The sequence below is a fragment of the Panonychus citri genome, unplaced genomic scaffold (assembly GCF_014898815.1).
Source record: "Panonychus citri isolate SS breed McGregor unplaced genomic scaffold, ASM1489881v1 Contig00115, whole genome shotgun sequence".
NCBI lineage: Eukaryota > Metazoa > Arthropoda > Arachnida > Trombidiformes > Tetranychidae > Panonychus > Panonychus citri.
Window position 1 is genome coordinate 371,749 of NW_026515520.1, and position 17,620 is coordinate 389,368.

At 33.9% G+C, this 17,620-nt stretch overlaps 1 protein-coding gene across 2 annotated transcripts in view; it reads right to left on the reverse strand.

Annotated features, from left to right (window-relative positions):
- Positions 1-17,620, reverse strand: part of LOC128390103 (maltase A2-like) — a 102,850-nt gene that overhangs the window by 20,552 nt on the left and 64,678 nt on the right. For both annotated transcript variants that reach the window (XM_053349768.1, XM_053349769.1), the window contains one exon: positions 14,513-15,926. In XM_053349768.1, the coding sequence (XP_053205743.1) occupies positions 14,513-15,769 (1,257 nt within the window). In that variant the 5' untranslated portion in view covers positions 15,770-15,926. The remainder of the gene's footprint in view (positions 1-14,512; positions 15,927-17,620) is intronic.

Consider the following 17,620-nt stretch of genomic DNA (forward strand, 5'->3'; position numbering starts at 1 on the left):
CATTTTTATCATCATAATCTCCATCTTCATCACCATGTTGATCACCATCATCATCATCTAGCAGGTTGATTCTTTTCACTGAATTTCTATCAATAGAAAACAGGGAGAAAAGAAGAACCAATTGAATGTAAGAAGAATAGTAAAAGATGAATTCAAATGAACCTGAAAAAGAGGAGAAAACCTGAAATTGAATTTGCAACATGATTCGGAATTCATTTTCCACTCATTCGTTTTTCCTTCTGATTTCATCTTTCTCTCTCTCTCTCTCTCTCTCTCTCTATCTCAGAACTTTTCATTCATCTTCATGGAATTTGGTCAGAATTTGATGAAAAATAGGAGATGAACTTTTTTTCCAAGCAGGGTGAACAGTTTGACTCTTAGAGATGAGAATATCTTGAGGAAAAAAGTTCCAAGTAACATTGAGTTTCAGTCTCAATCTCACATTTGTCATGAATTTCATTGAGAAACCAATTGGGAATGAGAAAGCGAGGAAACAAAAAAAAATGAAGATCATGATCATTATCATGAAAGTGATGATGAAGAGTCAAAAACGATTCAAGAAATATAAGTAAAATGAGAATGAGAAGTTGAAGAGAAAAAAAATAAAACTGAAATTCTGACTTATTCAGTGACTCTTATACTCTCTGTGATTCTGATACAAATAATTTATATATCTGCCTCATGATTCCCATGGTGTTTCTTTGCCTGAATGATGTTGTGCATAAACATTATCTTTACAGAGATACTTTCACCATGACTTATTTCAATTCATTATTTTATCTCACCTTCAGGGTAGACTCAGGTTTTCAGGGTTTTCGCTTCTTTAGAATAAGTTTTCTGGTCACATAAAGGGTACACACAAATGTTACATGATTCTGTAAGTGATAAGATTATATAAAATACTGAACAATCATCTGAATGATTTCAAAGGTTTCCTTTGAATCGATAAGCACAAAGCAACATGAACTTTATCAACATGTTATTCATGAACTTTAAATAGACTTTGAAATTCAATCAACCTGAACGCGTTATATTAATCAATTGATTCACACCGATAAAAATAAAGGTAATCTGATCAGTTATGATTCTGAAAATTCTGATAAGTTTTTCTTTTTGACTGTTCCTAACATCACCATCATCACATTTCCACACATTCAGTGTCATCAGTATCTCACCCAAATGATAATATTAAATGATAATGATACTCAGTATCTTTTCAAGGGAAAGTTTCTTATTACTCTAATCATCATTAGCCTGTAAATTATTCTGAACCATTCCTTGTATTCATCGTGATGATAAACCTTATTGAAACTAATATAATCATTATCTTTATCATAACCATCATTTTAATCATCATAATTATCATTACTTTCTAGTGATAAATTGGTTGATATGAAATAACTTCAATGCCCAACTTATGACTTAAAGTTTGTCTAAACTCATCCTCATGCTAATAATCAACAGTAATTGGATAATTTATTTAACATGATTATGTTAAATTAGACAACAAGTAAGGTAACAAGATGGCAAGAGGGATTGGAGAAGTTGAAATTATCATTGTCAGAAAATCTGATTAGATACTGTGAGAGAAAGAGGAAAGTTAATTGAAAGTCGAAAGATAATTATTTGGAACCAGAAAATTAAAACAAATCATCATAGTCTACAATTAACCTTCAACAATCTAGGGAATAGTTCATCTATTTCAAGCTCATGGAATCAGAACTTTTTTGTTATCTTTCACCTAAAGGTAAATCTCTATGTGTAAATGATAATCTGAAATCTTGATGAGACTTTCAACCAAACCATTGAAAAGATTTCAAGTTAATCTGAGATAAAAGTGTCGATGATAAAATAAATAAATATGATCTCAGAAAAAAGGTAAGTATTATAAAAATGTCAAAAACGATAATGATGAAGGTAGAAAAACATGAAATCCTCAGTCTTTCCTTTTCATCACTATTATGATTTGGAAACAAATTTAAAACTTTCTAAATTTTTATTCTGTTCTCAACAATTAGTTAATTGTGTTCTTTTCAATTCTTAAATTTCCCCATTGTTAAATTGGTTAATCCACTCCCATAACTATAGTTATAATTTGCTTAATTGTTGTTCATCAACCAATCTAATTGTTTAGTATCTAACAATTAATTGAAGTAATTAAGAAATTATAAAATCGAAATAAATAACCAATTGTAATTAATCAAAATTTCACTCTATACCTAAAGATATGATTATAGATTAATTTAGTTGAAAATAATTAACTAATTTTCTTAATTGTATCAACCCAAATCTCTTCATCTTAAGATGACCAAAATTTGGTTACAAAAGTAAGAGACCCGATTTTCTCTTTCTATCCCTCTTTCTTTTTTCTTTCTTTTGTTTTTAGATTACCATTGTCAAGCCTAAAGGCTTATCTTAAGTTTAACTCATCATCTTTTGATAACAGGTTAACTATTGTTCATCTTGTCGAGACTCAAAGGCAAAGGAGTTTCTTTGTACGATTAGATTAACCTTATCACTAATATGATTTTGTTTAATTCAATTTCCCTTTTTCTTTATTTTAATTTGTATCCTTCTCATCTTTAATTGATTTCCCTTTGTTACCCTTGTTTCTTTATTCTAAAAGAACAAATTTTCCCTCAATTTCTTCAGTGATTGTTTAAGTTTAGAAAACGCTTATTCAAGTATCTCTTTATGTTACAATTGCTCTTATTAAAATTTCAATTAAGTTTCAATTCAAATCTTCTTACAATTAATGTTTAATTGTTAATCTGAATTCTCAAGAATTATCGAGTTTAAACACAAGTGCAACATTGAGATCAATAGATCAAGTTGAGTTAATCGTCAAGGTCTAAAAATCTTGTATTCGGTAAGTTTTGTGGGACCGAAAATCTTCTGTTTCCTCTCAAGCCTAAAGACTTAATCTGAGTTTCATCTCAATCAATCTGAGTTTCATCTCAATCTCAATCCATCGATCTAAGTGATCATCTAAACCTCATCATCTCATATTTTCCCCCACAAATTGGCGACCCAGGCAGGATCTTGTCGATTTATTCCCTTTGCTTGTTCTCTTGATTTACTCAGCGTGAAAACGTTGTTTCCAGTGTTTTGTGTTTGTGTTTTTCTGCTCATCCAAAATTCTTTGAATTATCTCCATCCATCCATCCATCTAACTCTCAATCAAAATTCTACGGAATTAAATTCAATCCATCCATCTAAATTTCAACAAATCCATCCATCTAAAACTCAAATAAAATTCTACTGAATTATCTCCATCCATCCATCCATCTTTCCATCTAACTCTTAACCAAAATTCTATTGAATTAGTTCAATCAATCCATCCATCTTTCAATCAAAATGCCTCCTAAGCGTTCAAGAATCGCTGCTATTACTCGTGTTGCTGCTGCTCGTGCTGCTAAAGCTGCGAAAGCTACTCGTCGTGTTACTACCACACCCGAACCTGAACTTTCTGAGGATGAAACTCTCATCCCATCACCTCCATCTTTTAATGACATTCAAACCCCGGTCAATCCTCGACCACCCACTCGTGTTTCCACGATCATTTCTAAACCCAAATCTCTCAGAGATCTCACATTCAACGAGATTCTCGAACTCTTTCGATTTTGGAATGTTCCAATTCCAATTCGCTCTCTTGCTATGAAAAGGCTCACCGACATTGTGTCAACTAATTTTCTTCTTCTTGGAGAAAATCTAACTTCAGAAGAAATTCAATCTCTTCCTATTGAGGAAATAAAAGCCAAACCTCCCAAATTGGCTAACAAATTTCATTACTAAATATCTCTGAACCTGAAATTCAGAATTTCATAAAAACATTGGAAGAGAAAATGAAATTATTTTCAATCTCTCCCACTCAGAACTTTATGCTCTCCTCTCTCTTGGTGTTCTCTAAAAATAAAACATTTAAAATTCACTAATTTAAATATTACCGATCCATCACCTCCATCAATCTCTCCATCTGTCAATTCAAATGACAATCTAACACCTTCAACTTTCTTTGGTTAATGAAACAGTTGAAAACGGATCCTCATGTACCCAATTCCGTTCTGGTGAAGACCCTATTCATGGTTGGTCAAAACTAAAGATCGTTTATCCAAAGAAAATGTGGATGACGAAACCCGATTACGACTTCTCCAAAAGTCTATGGCCCATGAGATAAAAACAAGTGCCACTGGTTTAGACGATATTACCAATTACCAAGAATACGTTGATGCCCTCTTCGAAAAGCTAAAGACCCTGAAAGCCAATATTCAGCGGACTGAATTAAGAAATTGTCGCTACAATCCAGAATTCACCCTGAAAATTCTTCTCAGACATGCGAGGTTGGTAACAAAGCGTTTGGTCCAACCAACGATTCCTCTTTCTCAATCTTGTTCTCCAACATCCCTCGAAATATCAGAGATGATATTTACTCTCGGCATAAATGATAAAACAAGAATTTATAATCATTTAACTCGCATCCATTTTGATTACAAGAATAATCAAAATCGCCAAAAGTTCAGAAATCAATCCCTCGAAAATCCCAACTCAAATCAATCGAATGAAAAATCTTCAGTTGCTCGAATGTTAAAATCTAACAATCCCATTACTCTAACTCTAACTCTAATTATAAAGAGCCCAAACAGTTCATCATCCGCACCTAAAGATGCAAAGTTTTGCAACTATTGTAAAGTGATGACCACACTATTGATGTTTGCTCTAAATTAGCCTACAAAAGCTCAAGAAGCCGCAGGAATTAAACCCCTTACCAAAGATCAGAATTACCCTCGTCAACAATTCAATCCCACCGTTACTCAAACTAATCTCGCTACCTTAGTAGGTCAAGATCAACCAACTCCTCAGGTACAACTTCCTCCTCAACCGATTAATACAATAGTTACCGTTCCCCAAAATCTTACTAACCCAATTCAGTTTGATTACCGTCCTCCCTCTCCTCCCGAACCAATGCAAAGTGGACTCCGTGGTAATGTTGGATTTGCCATATCTAAGGATATCAAGCAAATCTCACAACTCGGTAATACCGCAATCGCCCACATGCCCCAAGTTAATCTCTACTCTCTGTCTCCCGATAAATCCCGAGTTCAAGAAGAAAAGTTCTAGTTGATACTGGCGCTTCTGCTTGTGTGATTGATGCTGGTCTAGCTTACCTTCAAGCTCATGTTATTCAGGTAAATCGAACTCTAAAAGGAATTGCATCCGGGTTTATGTAGACTCTTTTGGTTTTCTTACGCTATCTTTAAGCATGACGGAATGGATGAATCAAGAATCATCAAGTTCCAAATTTGCAAATTTGAGCCTGTCTTCTTATTAGAAATGCTTTTCTTGTTTTTTATGACACTAAATTCAGATGGAAATGAATATAACATTTCAGTGAAAAAACCCAATTCTCCTGAATTAACCAATCCCGATTTTACTTCCGATTCTGTATCCCGATGAAACTGCTTCATCATCGAAACTTCTATTAAAGTTACTGGTAATGCTTCTGATTACATCTTGGATTCTAATCCAGTTCCCTCATCTCATTCCTTCAACAATTAATCCTCCTCCAATCATCATCCAAATCTAACAACAATTAACATTCACTGATAATCAAAAATTCAAAACTTTCCTCAACAATCACTAATTGCGCGTGTATGCTAACTAGTGAATCTGAACTTAACGAATCTAAAATTCAACCTCTTCTTGACAAAATTAAGTCGAGAATCAATCCAAATCTCAATCCCTCTCAACAAGATGAACTTTAAAACTTTTCGAGTTATCAAGACATTTTCTCTCAACACAAAAATGATCTTGGATTTGTCTCTTCAACTGTTTGCCCAGTTAAATTGATCTCGAAGATCAAATCATCCCGTACCAAAACCGTACAACTGTAATATCCATCGTCGTGGGTTTTCCGTAGATCATTATGTATGATCGAACATGATCTGATCGAACCCTCTGATGCTCTCGGAGGTGCCCCTTCATTATTGGTTCCTCGATCAGATGGTACCCATCGAATGGTGACCGACTACCGGTTACTCAACAGACTCACTAAAATCCCAAGGTACCCGATGCCCCGAATAGACGATTGTCTTGAAGTCGTCCGCGGTGGTAAATTTTTCAACCTTTTTGACCTGGCACAAGGTTACCATCAAATTGAGCTTCCTCCCTCCGAACGAGAGAAAACTGCTTTTGTAACACCCGATGGTAAGTACCAATATAAGCGACTCCCTATGGGACTTGCCGGTGCTCCCTTTATCTTCCAACGTTTTATGAACAAAGTTCTGGAAGGACTTCAGTACGTCAATTGTATTGGATACTTTGACGATATCCCTGTTGTTGGTGTAACTTTTTACGATCTCATCAATAATACTAAATTGGTATTAGATCGATTAAAAATATAACCTAAAGGTTAAACCAGAAAGTGCCACTTCGGTGAAACCGAAATCTTATTATTAGGTCATCTCGTCTCAGGCGAAGGAATTCGCTGACCCGAAAAGGTTCAAGCCTTAGTGAATCTCCGTTACCCTAAAACTGTTCGTGAACTTCAATCCTCTCTTAGGATGTTACTACTTCTCCAGGTACATCAAAATTATTCATCAATCGCTGCCCTCTCTATCGTCTAATCTCAAAGAAGAAAATTCAAAATTCTCCTGCTGATAAACAAGCACTCGATTCTCTCAAATCATCTCTCATCAATACCACTCTCTTGGTACATTTCAATCCCAAACTCCGTCGAAAAATTTCCGTTGACGCATCTGATGTTGCTGTTGGTGGAATCCTATTACAGGAAGACGAAAATTCCGAAGACTTCAACCCGGAAAATCCCATCGAAACCGTAAGCCATTGGCTCCCAATTTCATTCTTTCTCAAAATTATTAAGCATCTTCATTACATGTTTCAGAAAGAACTTTTAGCAATTCTTGTCGGTGTGTACAAGTACAGTCACTATCTTGATGGTGAAAATTTTCTAATTGAGACTGACCACCATGCCCTGTGTCAGCTTCAAAAATTAACTTCAAAAACTCTCGTCTCCAAAGATGGTCTATTATGCTCTCATCTTATAATTTTAAGGTGATATATAAAAAAGGTCTAACCCATCCCCCTGACTGTTTCTCCCGTTATCAGTCCGAATGGGACCACAGAAAAACAATTGACCCCGAGGAAGAATTTTTAGACAAAGTTTTTCTTAACGAATATATCGAAGACCTATCCGATCATCACTATCATGATATTGGATTAAATCTCATCAATCTATCGTTCGAATCACCTCTCCTTGATTACGAACAAATCAAAGAACCTCCTCTCATTCTTTACTCCATCTCTTCAGAAATCGCTCATCTTCAACCTCAATCAAAATCATCTCCTCAAGAATTTTCCTTATGGAAGGAAAAAGTTAGAACTTCTCAGAAAAATAACCCTGATATTCAATCAATCATCTCTCAGCTATCCAATCCAAATTCAATCGTCTCTAAACGATATGTTCTCAAAGACAATCTTCTCTATCGAAAAGACTCTCGAACACCCTTTGGTACTCGACTTGTAATCGACCCCGAGATCTTAAAAGAGATATTTAAATTAGAGCATGAATCAACATTAGGTGGACATTTCATACAGAGAGAAAACATATTTGAATATAGAAGATTCTGGTAAAATTCTTATATGATGAAGTTAAAAGTTATGCGAAAATTGTTTAGTCTGCAATCTATCGAAACCCTCCAACATCATCTATGTTGATCCTCCATCAAACCAATCCTCAGCAAATCTTTACCCGCTTTGAACTCGACGTTCAGGGCCAATCACCATTAAATCAAAGAAATACATCCTCGTCATTGTCGATGTTTTATCGCGATTCGTATACGAAATTAACCACCAATCAAACAGCTTCAACTGTAATTAACTTTCTCTCTCCTTCTTTCATCTCTTCGGTTTCCCACTCACATAAACCGACTTAGGTACTAATTTCACCTCAGATGAATTCAAAGGTTCATGGATAAACACGGAATCATTCATGATACAAGTACCCTGTACCACCCTCAATCCCAAGGAATAGTCGAAAGGATAATAGGACTATTGCCGAAAGACTTCAATACATGTTTGTACAAGGAACAAAATTTAATTTCGCTCTCAAGCATCTTTATATGCAATTAACTCATCCATCCACAAAATCCTCCTTCAGCCCTATTTTCTTGTTTTTGGTCATGAGCAAACAAACCCCTTGACAATTACTTATCCATCATTACAATTCCCCAGTGACCGTAAATGAAGCTCGAAAATTGCTTATGCGGCTTAATTCTCAACAACTCTACCAAGTTAACAGAACTAAATCCTTCATCCTCACTCTCCTTATGCTATTGGAGATTATCTGTTAGTAAAATGAATCTCAGGATTCATCAGTTTCAAAAACTCCGTAATCGCTATCATGGTCCATACTTAGTTTGTGGTCTAAAGAAAGGTGCAATAATGCTCTTAGATACCTTAAAAATCTCTTCATTGCTAATGTTTCTAACACTAAGAAATATTCAGGTAAACTAACCACAGCAATGATTAACCTCAGAGATAATTTCTTTAATCTGACTCATTTTAGAAAATGAAAATTTCAATTCCCAAATTGAGTTAATTACCAATAACCAATTTCAATCACTCAGTGATAATAATTATGATCAAGATGAAAATCAAGAACAGATTTTCTTTCAAATGAAGATTTAAACAACTCAATTAACCCTAATGAAGATGAAAATCAATGAACTAATCCAAAACTCTCTCAACAACCAAATGACCAATTTTCCTAATTAACAATTCAAATTGTAACAATCAGTTGATTAATGATCACTCTGGTGATATATTAATTGATAATTTCAAGAACAAAAAGAAATACCGAACATCTGATCAACAGATTATTGATCAATAAAGTTAATTGTTAACAATCAAGAAAAATCTTAACTCGACAACAATTGAAAACAAAAAGTTTTGTATTGTTTAAATTGTCATTGTTAGAAGAAGATAATGAAAATATTTTCTAATTAATCTTAATTGCTCCCAATCTAATCATTATAATGATAAAATCAAAAATTTTCTCAGAAAATTAATTTTGATCAACCCAATCACTTTAATGATTTTAATTTTTGAAATTCAAATTAGATCAACATCTGTGGAAAGAAAATCTTTCTTTTTAAGTTAACCATCTCCACCGAAGGCGTTAGTTTCGCTAATTACCTACGCCTTCCTCTTTGTTCTTATCCCATTCAACCCATTGGTCACAGAGTCAACTTCTTTTCAGTTCCTTCATTTTCTTTTCAACATTGAAAACTGTTCACCTTCTGACTTGATCAAATCTTTAGATTTATTCATTTCTCCATCTTCTCAATTCTTCTAAATTTCCTTGATTGTGAAAATTAATTGTTTCAGTTAATTGTTCCAATTCATCAAACAACTTTGGTTGTAATAGACAATTTTCTTCTCCATTTTAAGTGTTAAGTTAAGTATTTCGGTCAATTGACTCAAAGTGTTTTCCTCCACTTCAACCAATTTAATCATCTCCATCAAACTCTAATTAATCATCCATCTCATCTTAGCTTTAAAACGCTAATTAATCTCGTGATAAAATGGACAACAACTCTAATTCACCACCCACACCTTCTAGTGTATCCGCTTCCTAACAATCAACGTGCCAACTCTCATCTCCTTAGATCAGTGATCCTAATTGTGGTTATGAAAGTGACCCTGATTGTTGGTATGTTCCAGCCCCATCGATAATACACCTCAACCTGAATTCCCTCGTCGATCTCGAATCATCTCCAAAGAAAATTCTGAACTTAAAACAGTTACATTCACCTCGCCTCTTGTTCATCAACAATCTGCTCTCAAACGTTCCGTTTCAATAGAATCCTGGATTCAATCGCCTCATCCAAAACAATTAAAAGAATCACCCTTAGGAATCCCATGGAGGAAGAAAATCAAGGTAAGGTCGTGGCTTTGCCAAGTACTTCTCGTTCTGAACCTTCTTCTTCTTCTTCTGAATTTCCGAATAAATATCCAAAACCTTTCGAATATCCAATCATCTACAGTAATGAAATCCCTGCCTCTTCCATTAGAACTTCCTTCTCATGCTTCAATTGAGAATTTATGAAAATCAAAGCTGCCGTCGCAATGAAAATAAAAATTTAAAACAATTAAAGAAAAGTTCGAGCGAATGATTCGCGAAAAATTTACTAAATCTTTACAAGATGATTCCATCTATTCAATCCCTCTTCCAAAAATACCTAAAGGTATTTCACGAAATTCAATTATTCATGAGAAATTAGATAGTTTCATCAATGAAATTCGCTGCTATTTCTGCGAACAAGTTGCTCTTCTTCCTCTCGAATGCAAATTCTGTAATCATTGGTATTGCACCAATTGTGTTATTTTACTCAATTTAATTGCAACCCTTAAGTTAACCCTCCATCACATCTAACAAAATTCATTTGTTTGTTTCAAATTGCCTTAAGAACTTTGCCTCAATAGACGATTATCCAACTTATGGTCTCGTCTTGTTCTCAAACTTACGTTAATTATCGTAATTGTAAGTTCAATTGTAGGTATACTCTTTGCAGTCAGCTCAGCCCTAATTTATTTGAAGCTCATGAATCCAAATGTAGATTAGGATTATTTAGAAGAGTAGATCTTAATGCAATCCTCTTTTCTGGGCTTCAGTCCAAGAACTTTCCTCAATCACTCCCAAGCGTCTAATTAGCTTCATTCCGCCCCATGTTAAGTTAGCACTCAGTCTCAATCTCATACTCAACTCATTTGATTATGAACAAAATTGAGTTGTATGCTTGCTTGTTAGTTAACAAGGAAGAAAATCCAAATGACCCTCTCTTATCGGACACCAACATTCGTTCTCATGCGAATCTTAGATTAGTTTTGGGAAACTTTTAAAGAAAAGACCCCTCTTCCCTATCCGAAATGAAGATTCGTCCGCTCAGTAGGCTTCCTCCCGTTCTCTCTTACTTGCATCCCGACCTCGAACTACTTGGTCAACCAAGAAAAATCCAATCCCTCATTACCTTCTCACCGACTCAGAAGAATGGTTAAAGTTACGAGAAGGAAAGGCAAAACGCGATCTGCCTTGTTCACCCATCAGAACTTCCCCTGATGCTGGTCATCCAATCACTCCTACACCACAATTGACCTCTTTCTAGATTAGGAAGAGCAAAAAGAAATTAAAAATAAAATCAAAGAATGGTTTCCATCTCTTCGAGAATTGGTCACCTTCACCCAAGACTCTAACACATCCAACCCGCTTCGACTCGAATACAGAGTCAACAGGAAAAATAAAGCGGCCGTGATCTTCAATTCCCTAGTGGAACAACAAGTTGAAGACCTTAACCCTGGTCAACAAGAACTTTTGACCAAACAAATTCGTGACCACCCTGATCCATCCAACGTCTACTCCATTAATGCTGCCTATGTAAGAATCTACAGATTCAGTCCAGAAGGAGTTCGAAAACTCGTTCATCAGCCAGTATGGATCACAATAATTGACGGAAATTGTGAAACCGTTTATGAAACATTTGTTCATTATAAAGACGTTCATTCCATGGATACCTATTATCATGGACTCAAAAAGGAAGACTTGAAATTTGCTAAGCATCTTTCCTCAGTTAGAGATCAAGTTCTCTGTTATCTCGCCTGTGCCCGAAAATGGTGCTGGTCTTATAACCCTCTTAAAGTCTTAACCTTACCCCGACGAAATTGACATTCTTCGACCAAAGATGCGAGATGTCACTATTTACTTCTCTCCTACAGAACTTCACCCGCTTCATTATCTCTCTTGCCTTCATTCTCTTTTCAGGCTACACCATTAGAGCTCAACCCATTCACCCGCCATCGAATCTCACCGCCATGAGAATGTATATGTTTTCTGGCAAGACATTGAAGAAAAGTTCTGGAGACTGGACGTGGAATCCATAATGAATCCATTCAACATTATGAGAAACGATAAAGTTTCATCTCCACCGAAAACTAAGTGATCTAGTCAAAGCTCGGAAGCCCGTTGGCCAATCGATTGGAGTTATTTCCAACATCACCGAATCCCTGAGTACTCAGAATTCACTTGTGTCTCTCCGCTCCATCACCTCTCATCATCATCATCATCATCATCATCATCTTCATCATCAACTTCATCAATCTATGAACCAAATCTCACACTCCTATTCAAAATCGTAGACCCTCCGAATCAACCAAGAAAAGAAAAAATCATCCTAGCCTATCAGCTCAAAATAGCAAGAAAACTTATTCATTGGTTTCAACCAAGGAAGTGAAAAGCCCCTCACCGAAAATTCCCTCAATCTCATCTTCATCATCATCTTCTCCGAATTCAGCCCTAGACAAGAACTTTCAAATTAGTTCATTAATCTCTGATCCACCTTCAACCTTTGGTTCTCTCAACAGCTCTCAAGATCCAAGGAAAATCCCACCAAGCCCGACTACTCCGACTTCTTACACACACCACCGGTTCATTACCTCCATCCCCGAATCCATCACCACCAAATCAAAATAGGATTCCAAAGGAAACCCTGAAGAAGTATCTTCATCAAAGTGCTGGGGACTGAAGGTGAAAAACATGAAATCCTCAGTCTTTCCTTTTCATCACTATTATGATTTGGAAACAAATTTAAAACTTTCTAAATTTTTATTCTGTTCTCAACAATTAGTTAATTGTTGTAATTTTCTTAATTTCAATTCTTAAATTTCCCCATTGTTAAATTGGTTAATCCTCCCATAACTATAGTTATAATTTGCTTAATTGTTGTTCATCAACCAATCTAATTGTTTAGTATCCTAACAATTAATTGAAGTAATTATAAAATCCGAAATTAAGTAACCAATTGTAATTAATCAAAATTTCACTCTATACCTAAAGATATGATTATAGATTAATTTAGTTGAAAATAATTGACTAATTTTCTTAATTGTATCAACCCAAATCTCTTCATCTTAAGATGACCAAAATTTGGTTACAAAAGTAAGAGACCCGATTTTCTCTTTCTATCCCTCTTTCTTTTTTCTTTCTTTTGTTTTTTAGAAATTACCATTGTCAAGCCTAAAGGCTTATCTTAAGTTTAACTCATCATCTTTTGATAACAGGTTAACTATTGTTCATCTTTGTCGAGACTCAAGGCAAAGTTTCTTTGTATTTAGATTAACCTTATCACTAATATGATTTTGTTTAATTCAATTTCCCTTTTTCTTTATTTTAATTTGTATCCCCTTCTCATCTTTAATTGATTTCCCCTTTAATTGTTACCCCTTGTTTCTTTATTCTAAAAAGAACAATTTTTCCCTCAATTTCTTCAGTGATTGTTTAAGTTTAGAAAACGCTTATTCAAGTATCTCTTTATTACAATTGCTCTTATTAAAATTTCAATTAAGTTTCAATTCAAATCTTCTTACAATTAATTTTATTGTTAATCTGAATTCTCAAGAATTATCGAGTTTAAACACTAGTGCAACATTGAGATCAATAGATCAAGTTGAGTTAATCGTCAAGGTCCTAAAAAGTCTTGTATTCGGTTAGTTTTGTGGGACCGAAAATCTTCTGTTTCCTCTCCAGCCTAAAGACTTAATCTGAGTTTCATCTCAATCAATCTGAGTTTCATCTCAATCTCAATCCATCGATCTAAGTGATCATCTAAACCTCATCATCTCATATTTTCCCACAATGATGATGGTGTAAGTTTACTGGTCATTTTATTTATGTTTTTTTCGGTACCTATCATCATCATGACCATCAACTATCATCAACATGATGATTATGATGATAATCGTAATGATAATGATAGTTTTAACAAAGAGAGAGAGAGAGATAAACATGTAGACTAAAGGAAATGTTTACAGAAAAAAAATACTGACCATCATGATGGTGGACATAATGTCCCTCGAAAAGGTTAATCTAATGGGAAAATAAAACTTTGTTCCACTTGAATAAAATGTCACCTAAATTCCCACCTTCCACCTTACACTTCCTGTTCATCCTCATGACAATCTTTAAAAAAAGATGAACATGATTAGTTGTATATTTTTTTTAGGAATAAACTAAATGGTGATAAAGTTTTGCAATTTGATTCCTATTTGTCTAACCTTGTAAATCAGAATCAACAAGAATCACCAAGTAAAGTTAAAGATGATTGAATGACCAAATCATCATCATTATGATTTTAGAGGGAAAACATTTTTACTGTTATATTGTGTAATTTACAGGGGATTTCATGGTAAGTCAATAACATTAACTGAGTCAATTTTAGTGAGAAAATTGTTTATCAGATAAATTCTGATTTTTACCAACACTAAGAAAACCATTAAGCCATGATAAGGATTTTTTTTCGCATTTTCTGAATTAGTTTGTAAAAAATACTGAACCAAATGTTATAATATTTATCAGATGATTTTGATAATTCTGAAGCATTTTGATGTGAATTATTAGATTGGAATGAGTTGAAGAAACTTGAGTATTAATTGTAATTCTTACCGTAATTACTGATGTATTTACGTAATGATTGCTGTATTTTGATGATGTATTGGCTAACCAATTAGCTACCCAAGGATGCTGGTCACTTGTGATACTTAAGTTAATATCTAGAATTAATTTCATCCCTTTTGAATGAAGTTCAGTCACTAAATTATTGAGATCACCAATTTCACCTAAATGAGGATCAAGTCGTGTAAAGTTAATTACATTTTCATACGAATAGGGATAATCCAAAGCGTGAAATATTGAATTCAAACGGATTATGGTCACACCTAAATCACGCAGGTAAGATAACTTTTCATGAATACCTTTAATATCACCAAAACCATCAGAATCTGAATCTTTAAAGGAGGCAACAAAAATCTCATAAACTAAGGCATCGTGCCACCATTTTGCTCCTTCACTGCCCAATGGTCCATATAAAGAAGATGAGGATGAAGATGATCCAGACGATGGAGATAGAGATGGAGATGAATAACCATGAGAAGCAAATTTAAAGGGTTGAAAGTTAATCAAACTATTCCAAAGTGGAAACTCTGACAAAGTTAATAGACCAAAGAAAAAGATGGTGAAGGCACTGGTCAAGAGAGTACAGATTAATATCAATGAGAAACGAGTTTTACTAATTGGACAGCCGAAAAATGATCTTTGGCCTGTTGATGATGAGGGCGATTCGTTGGCACGATGAGAGTCAAGATAACGACGACGTATGTTTGAAGACATTGAGCTGTGAACTTTTGACCAAAAAGTTTCACTTTCAGATGAGGTTAAAGTAACTGGACTTGTGGGCTTAAGGTCAGTGTAACTTATGTCACTCACTTGATATTTATTGGACATTTCAATCATTGTTGTCAATGGATTGGGATGATGAGGATGATTTTGCTGTTGATGATGGTGTAAGGATGATAATTTATCTGATTTATATGTCATCTCATAGCCAACAATTGAATCATCAATATTATTATTATCAAGTAAACGGGTTGAACTACATGCATCCGATTCACTGGATGATGATTTACATAGAGCGTTAATTGGTAAGTTAACTGTTGAAGAAGTGATCAAAATTGATGATTCTTTAATTGAATCAGTTAAACTTGTTTCAACACAATCAATTAAATTGTCACATTTATTTTCATCCGAATTGTAAAAATAGATTCTCGATTTTTCCGTATGCTTATAAAGATCGGGAGTCTCATCGAAATGAACATAATTCAATTGAGTTGGAACAAAAAGTTCCGTTGATTTCTCAGGATCCATGGTAATCAAATGGTCACCAAGATGTATATTCCGATTCCAGATTTGTTAGTCACACAATCAACTTGTTAATTTGGTATTTAGAAATTAACAGAGCCACAATTAAAACCACTTAAATGTAACATGTAACATAATAAGGTAATGATAACTTGTCCCAAATCTGTAATTAACAAAAAAAAAGGTAAACAAAATTTTCAATTAAATTGTTACTCATGTTAATCAGTGAATGAAAAACTAGTTAATTAATCTTTAAGAAACTCATTAACTAAACTTGTTAAACTGTGATCAGAATTGATGAATGATAACTGGGAGGTTAATATAACTATTATACATACATAAAACCAGTTCTGAAAACTTTTAATAATTAATCAAAGTGAATGTTGTTATCATGATAACAGAGTCAAAGTTATTTACATGATCATCTTATTGTTTGTAAGATAATCAGATAACAAGTTGATTCCGTTTTGTTTAATGAGAGACTGATGATTAAACTTGAAAGTTAATTCATCTTTTAATCACATTTTTGACAATAAATTATTTTATAACAATCAGGTGAGGTGATGATATGATGATGATCATCATGATATAAACGTTAAATTGTTCTAAAAGTTTTAAATAATCAGAGAGAGAGAGAGAGAGAGAGATGAGAAGGGAAGAAGACAAAAAGTTAACGCATCGATTAATCCTGGAGCTCATAAGTTCTGATTCAGTTCTGAGGAGAGATGAAAAAACTTATTCTCAATCTCTGGATTGTATTTTAATAGTTGATGAAAAATTGTTTATCGATAAATAATGAATTTGAATTTTTTTTCCCAACCTTCCAATAGGCTTGAAAGTGATTTGCTTTTATCTTATTTAAGTTTCTTATCATCAACTTTTATCACATTTTCCCTCATGAAAGGTAAGTTATGACTCTGAACTTTTCATGAGTAACCTTAGCCTATTACCTATTAACTTGTTCGGGTGAAATTTAAATTAGCTCTTTCAGAGGAAGAGATTGTCTCAAAGGAGTTTAAAGTTGAGGAAGAGGTTGATGATTATGATGACGGTGGTGATGATGATCACGATGATAATAAAGATGATGATGGTGATGATGATGAAAGAAAGAGAAAGAGAGAAAGGTAAAAGATGAGAAAAGCTTATGTAAATTATATTCATATCGATAAAATCATCTTCCTCCCAAAGGGATGTTGTTACTCAAGTTACTTTTTTTATAAGATGTTCATGATAAATGATGCGCTGATTTATAGTTTTACATTGAGATGAGGATGACGAAAGGATGGAAAGGATGATAAAGTGAGGGAGTTGAGAAGATTTTGTAAATTTCGATTCTTTTTTTGTATTTTTTTTCTTCTTTATATTGTAGGGAAACTTTTACTTTCTCTCTTTCTCTAAAAACAATTCATCATGAAAACAGGAAATTGGGATGAAATTGTTATACCTCAGATTCAATGAATCAAATGAATAAAGATTTCAAGAGTTTTCTACTGAATCAGAAATTTCAAAAGATACAATTGTTACTCTTTTATCTCATGATCATCAACAGAAATTCAGTTCAATTGAAATTGACAAGTTCTGTTCACAGGTAATTGAAGATTTGAAATATCTTTTAAGCGATTTATCTTCATCTTTTCATCTTTCATTCAGAGAAAAGAACTCGAATTTTACCCAATCAGCTTAATCAATCATCATTTCAATTTCGAAACATAAAATTCTAAATGGTAATAGAAATTAACTAATCAGGAAAAGAAAAAACGAGAACCAGAGAATCGATATCTTAACCGGCCAGTTAAGGAGTATGAACTTTCCCCTTTCCCGATTTCTAAACTGTCCTAAATTGTGAATCGATAAGTT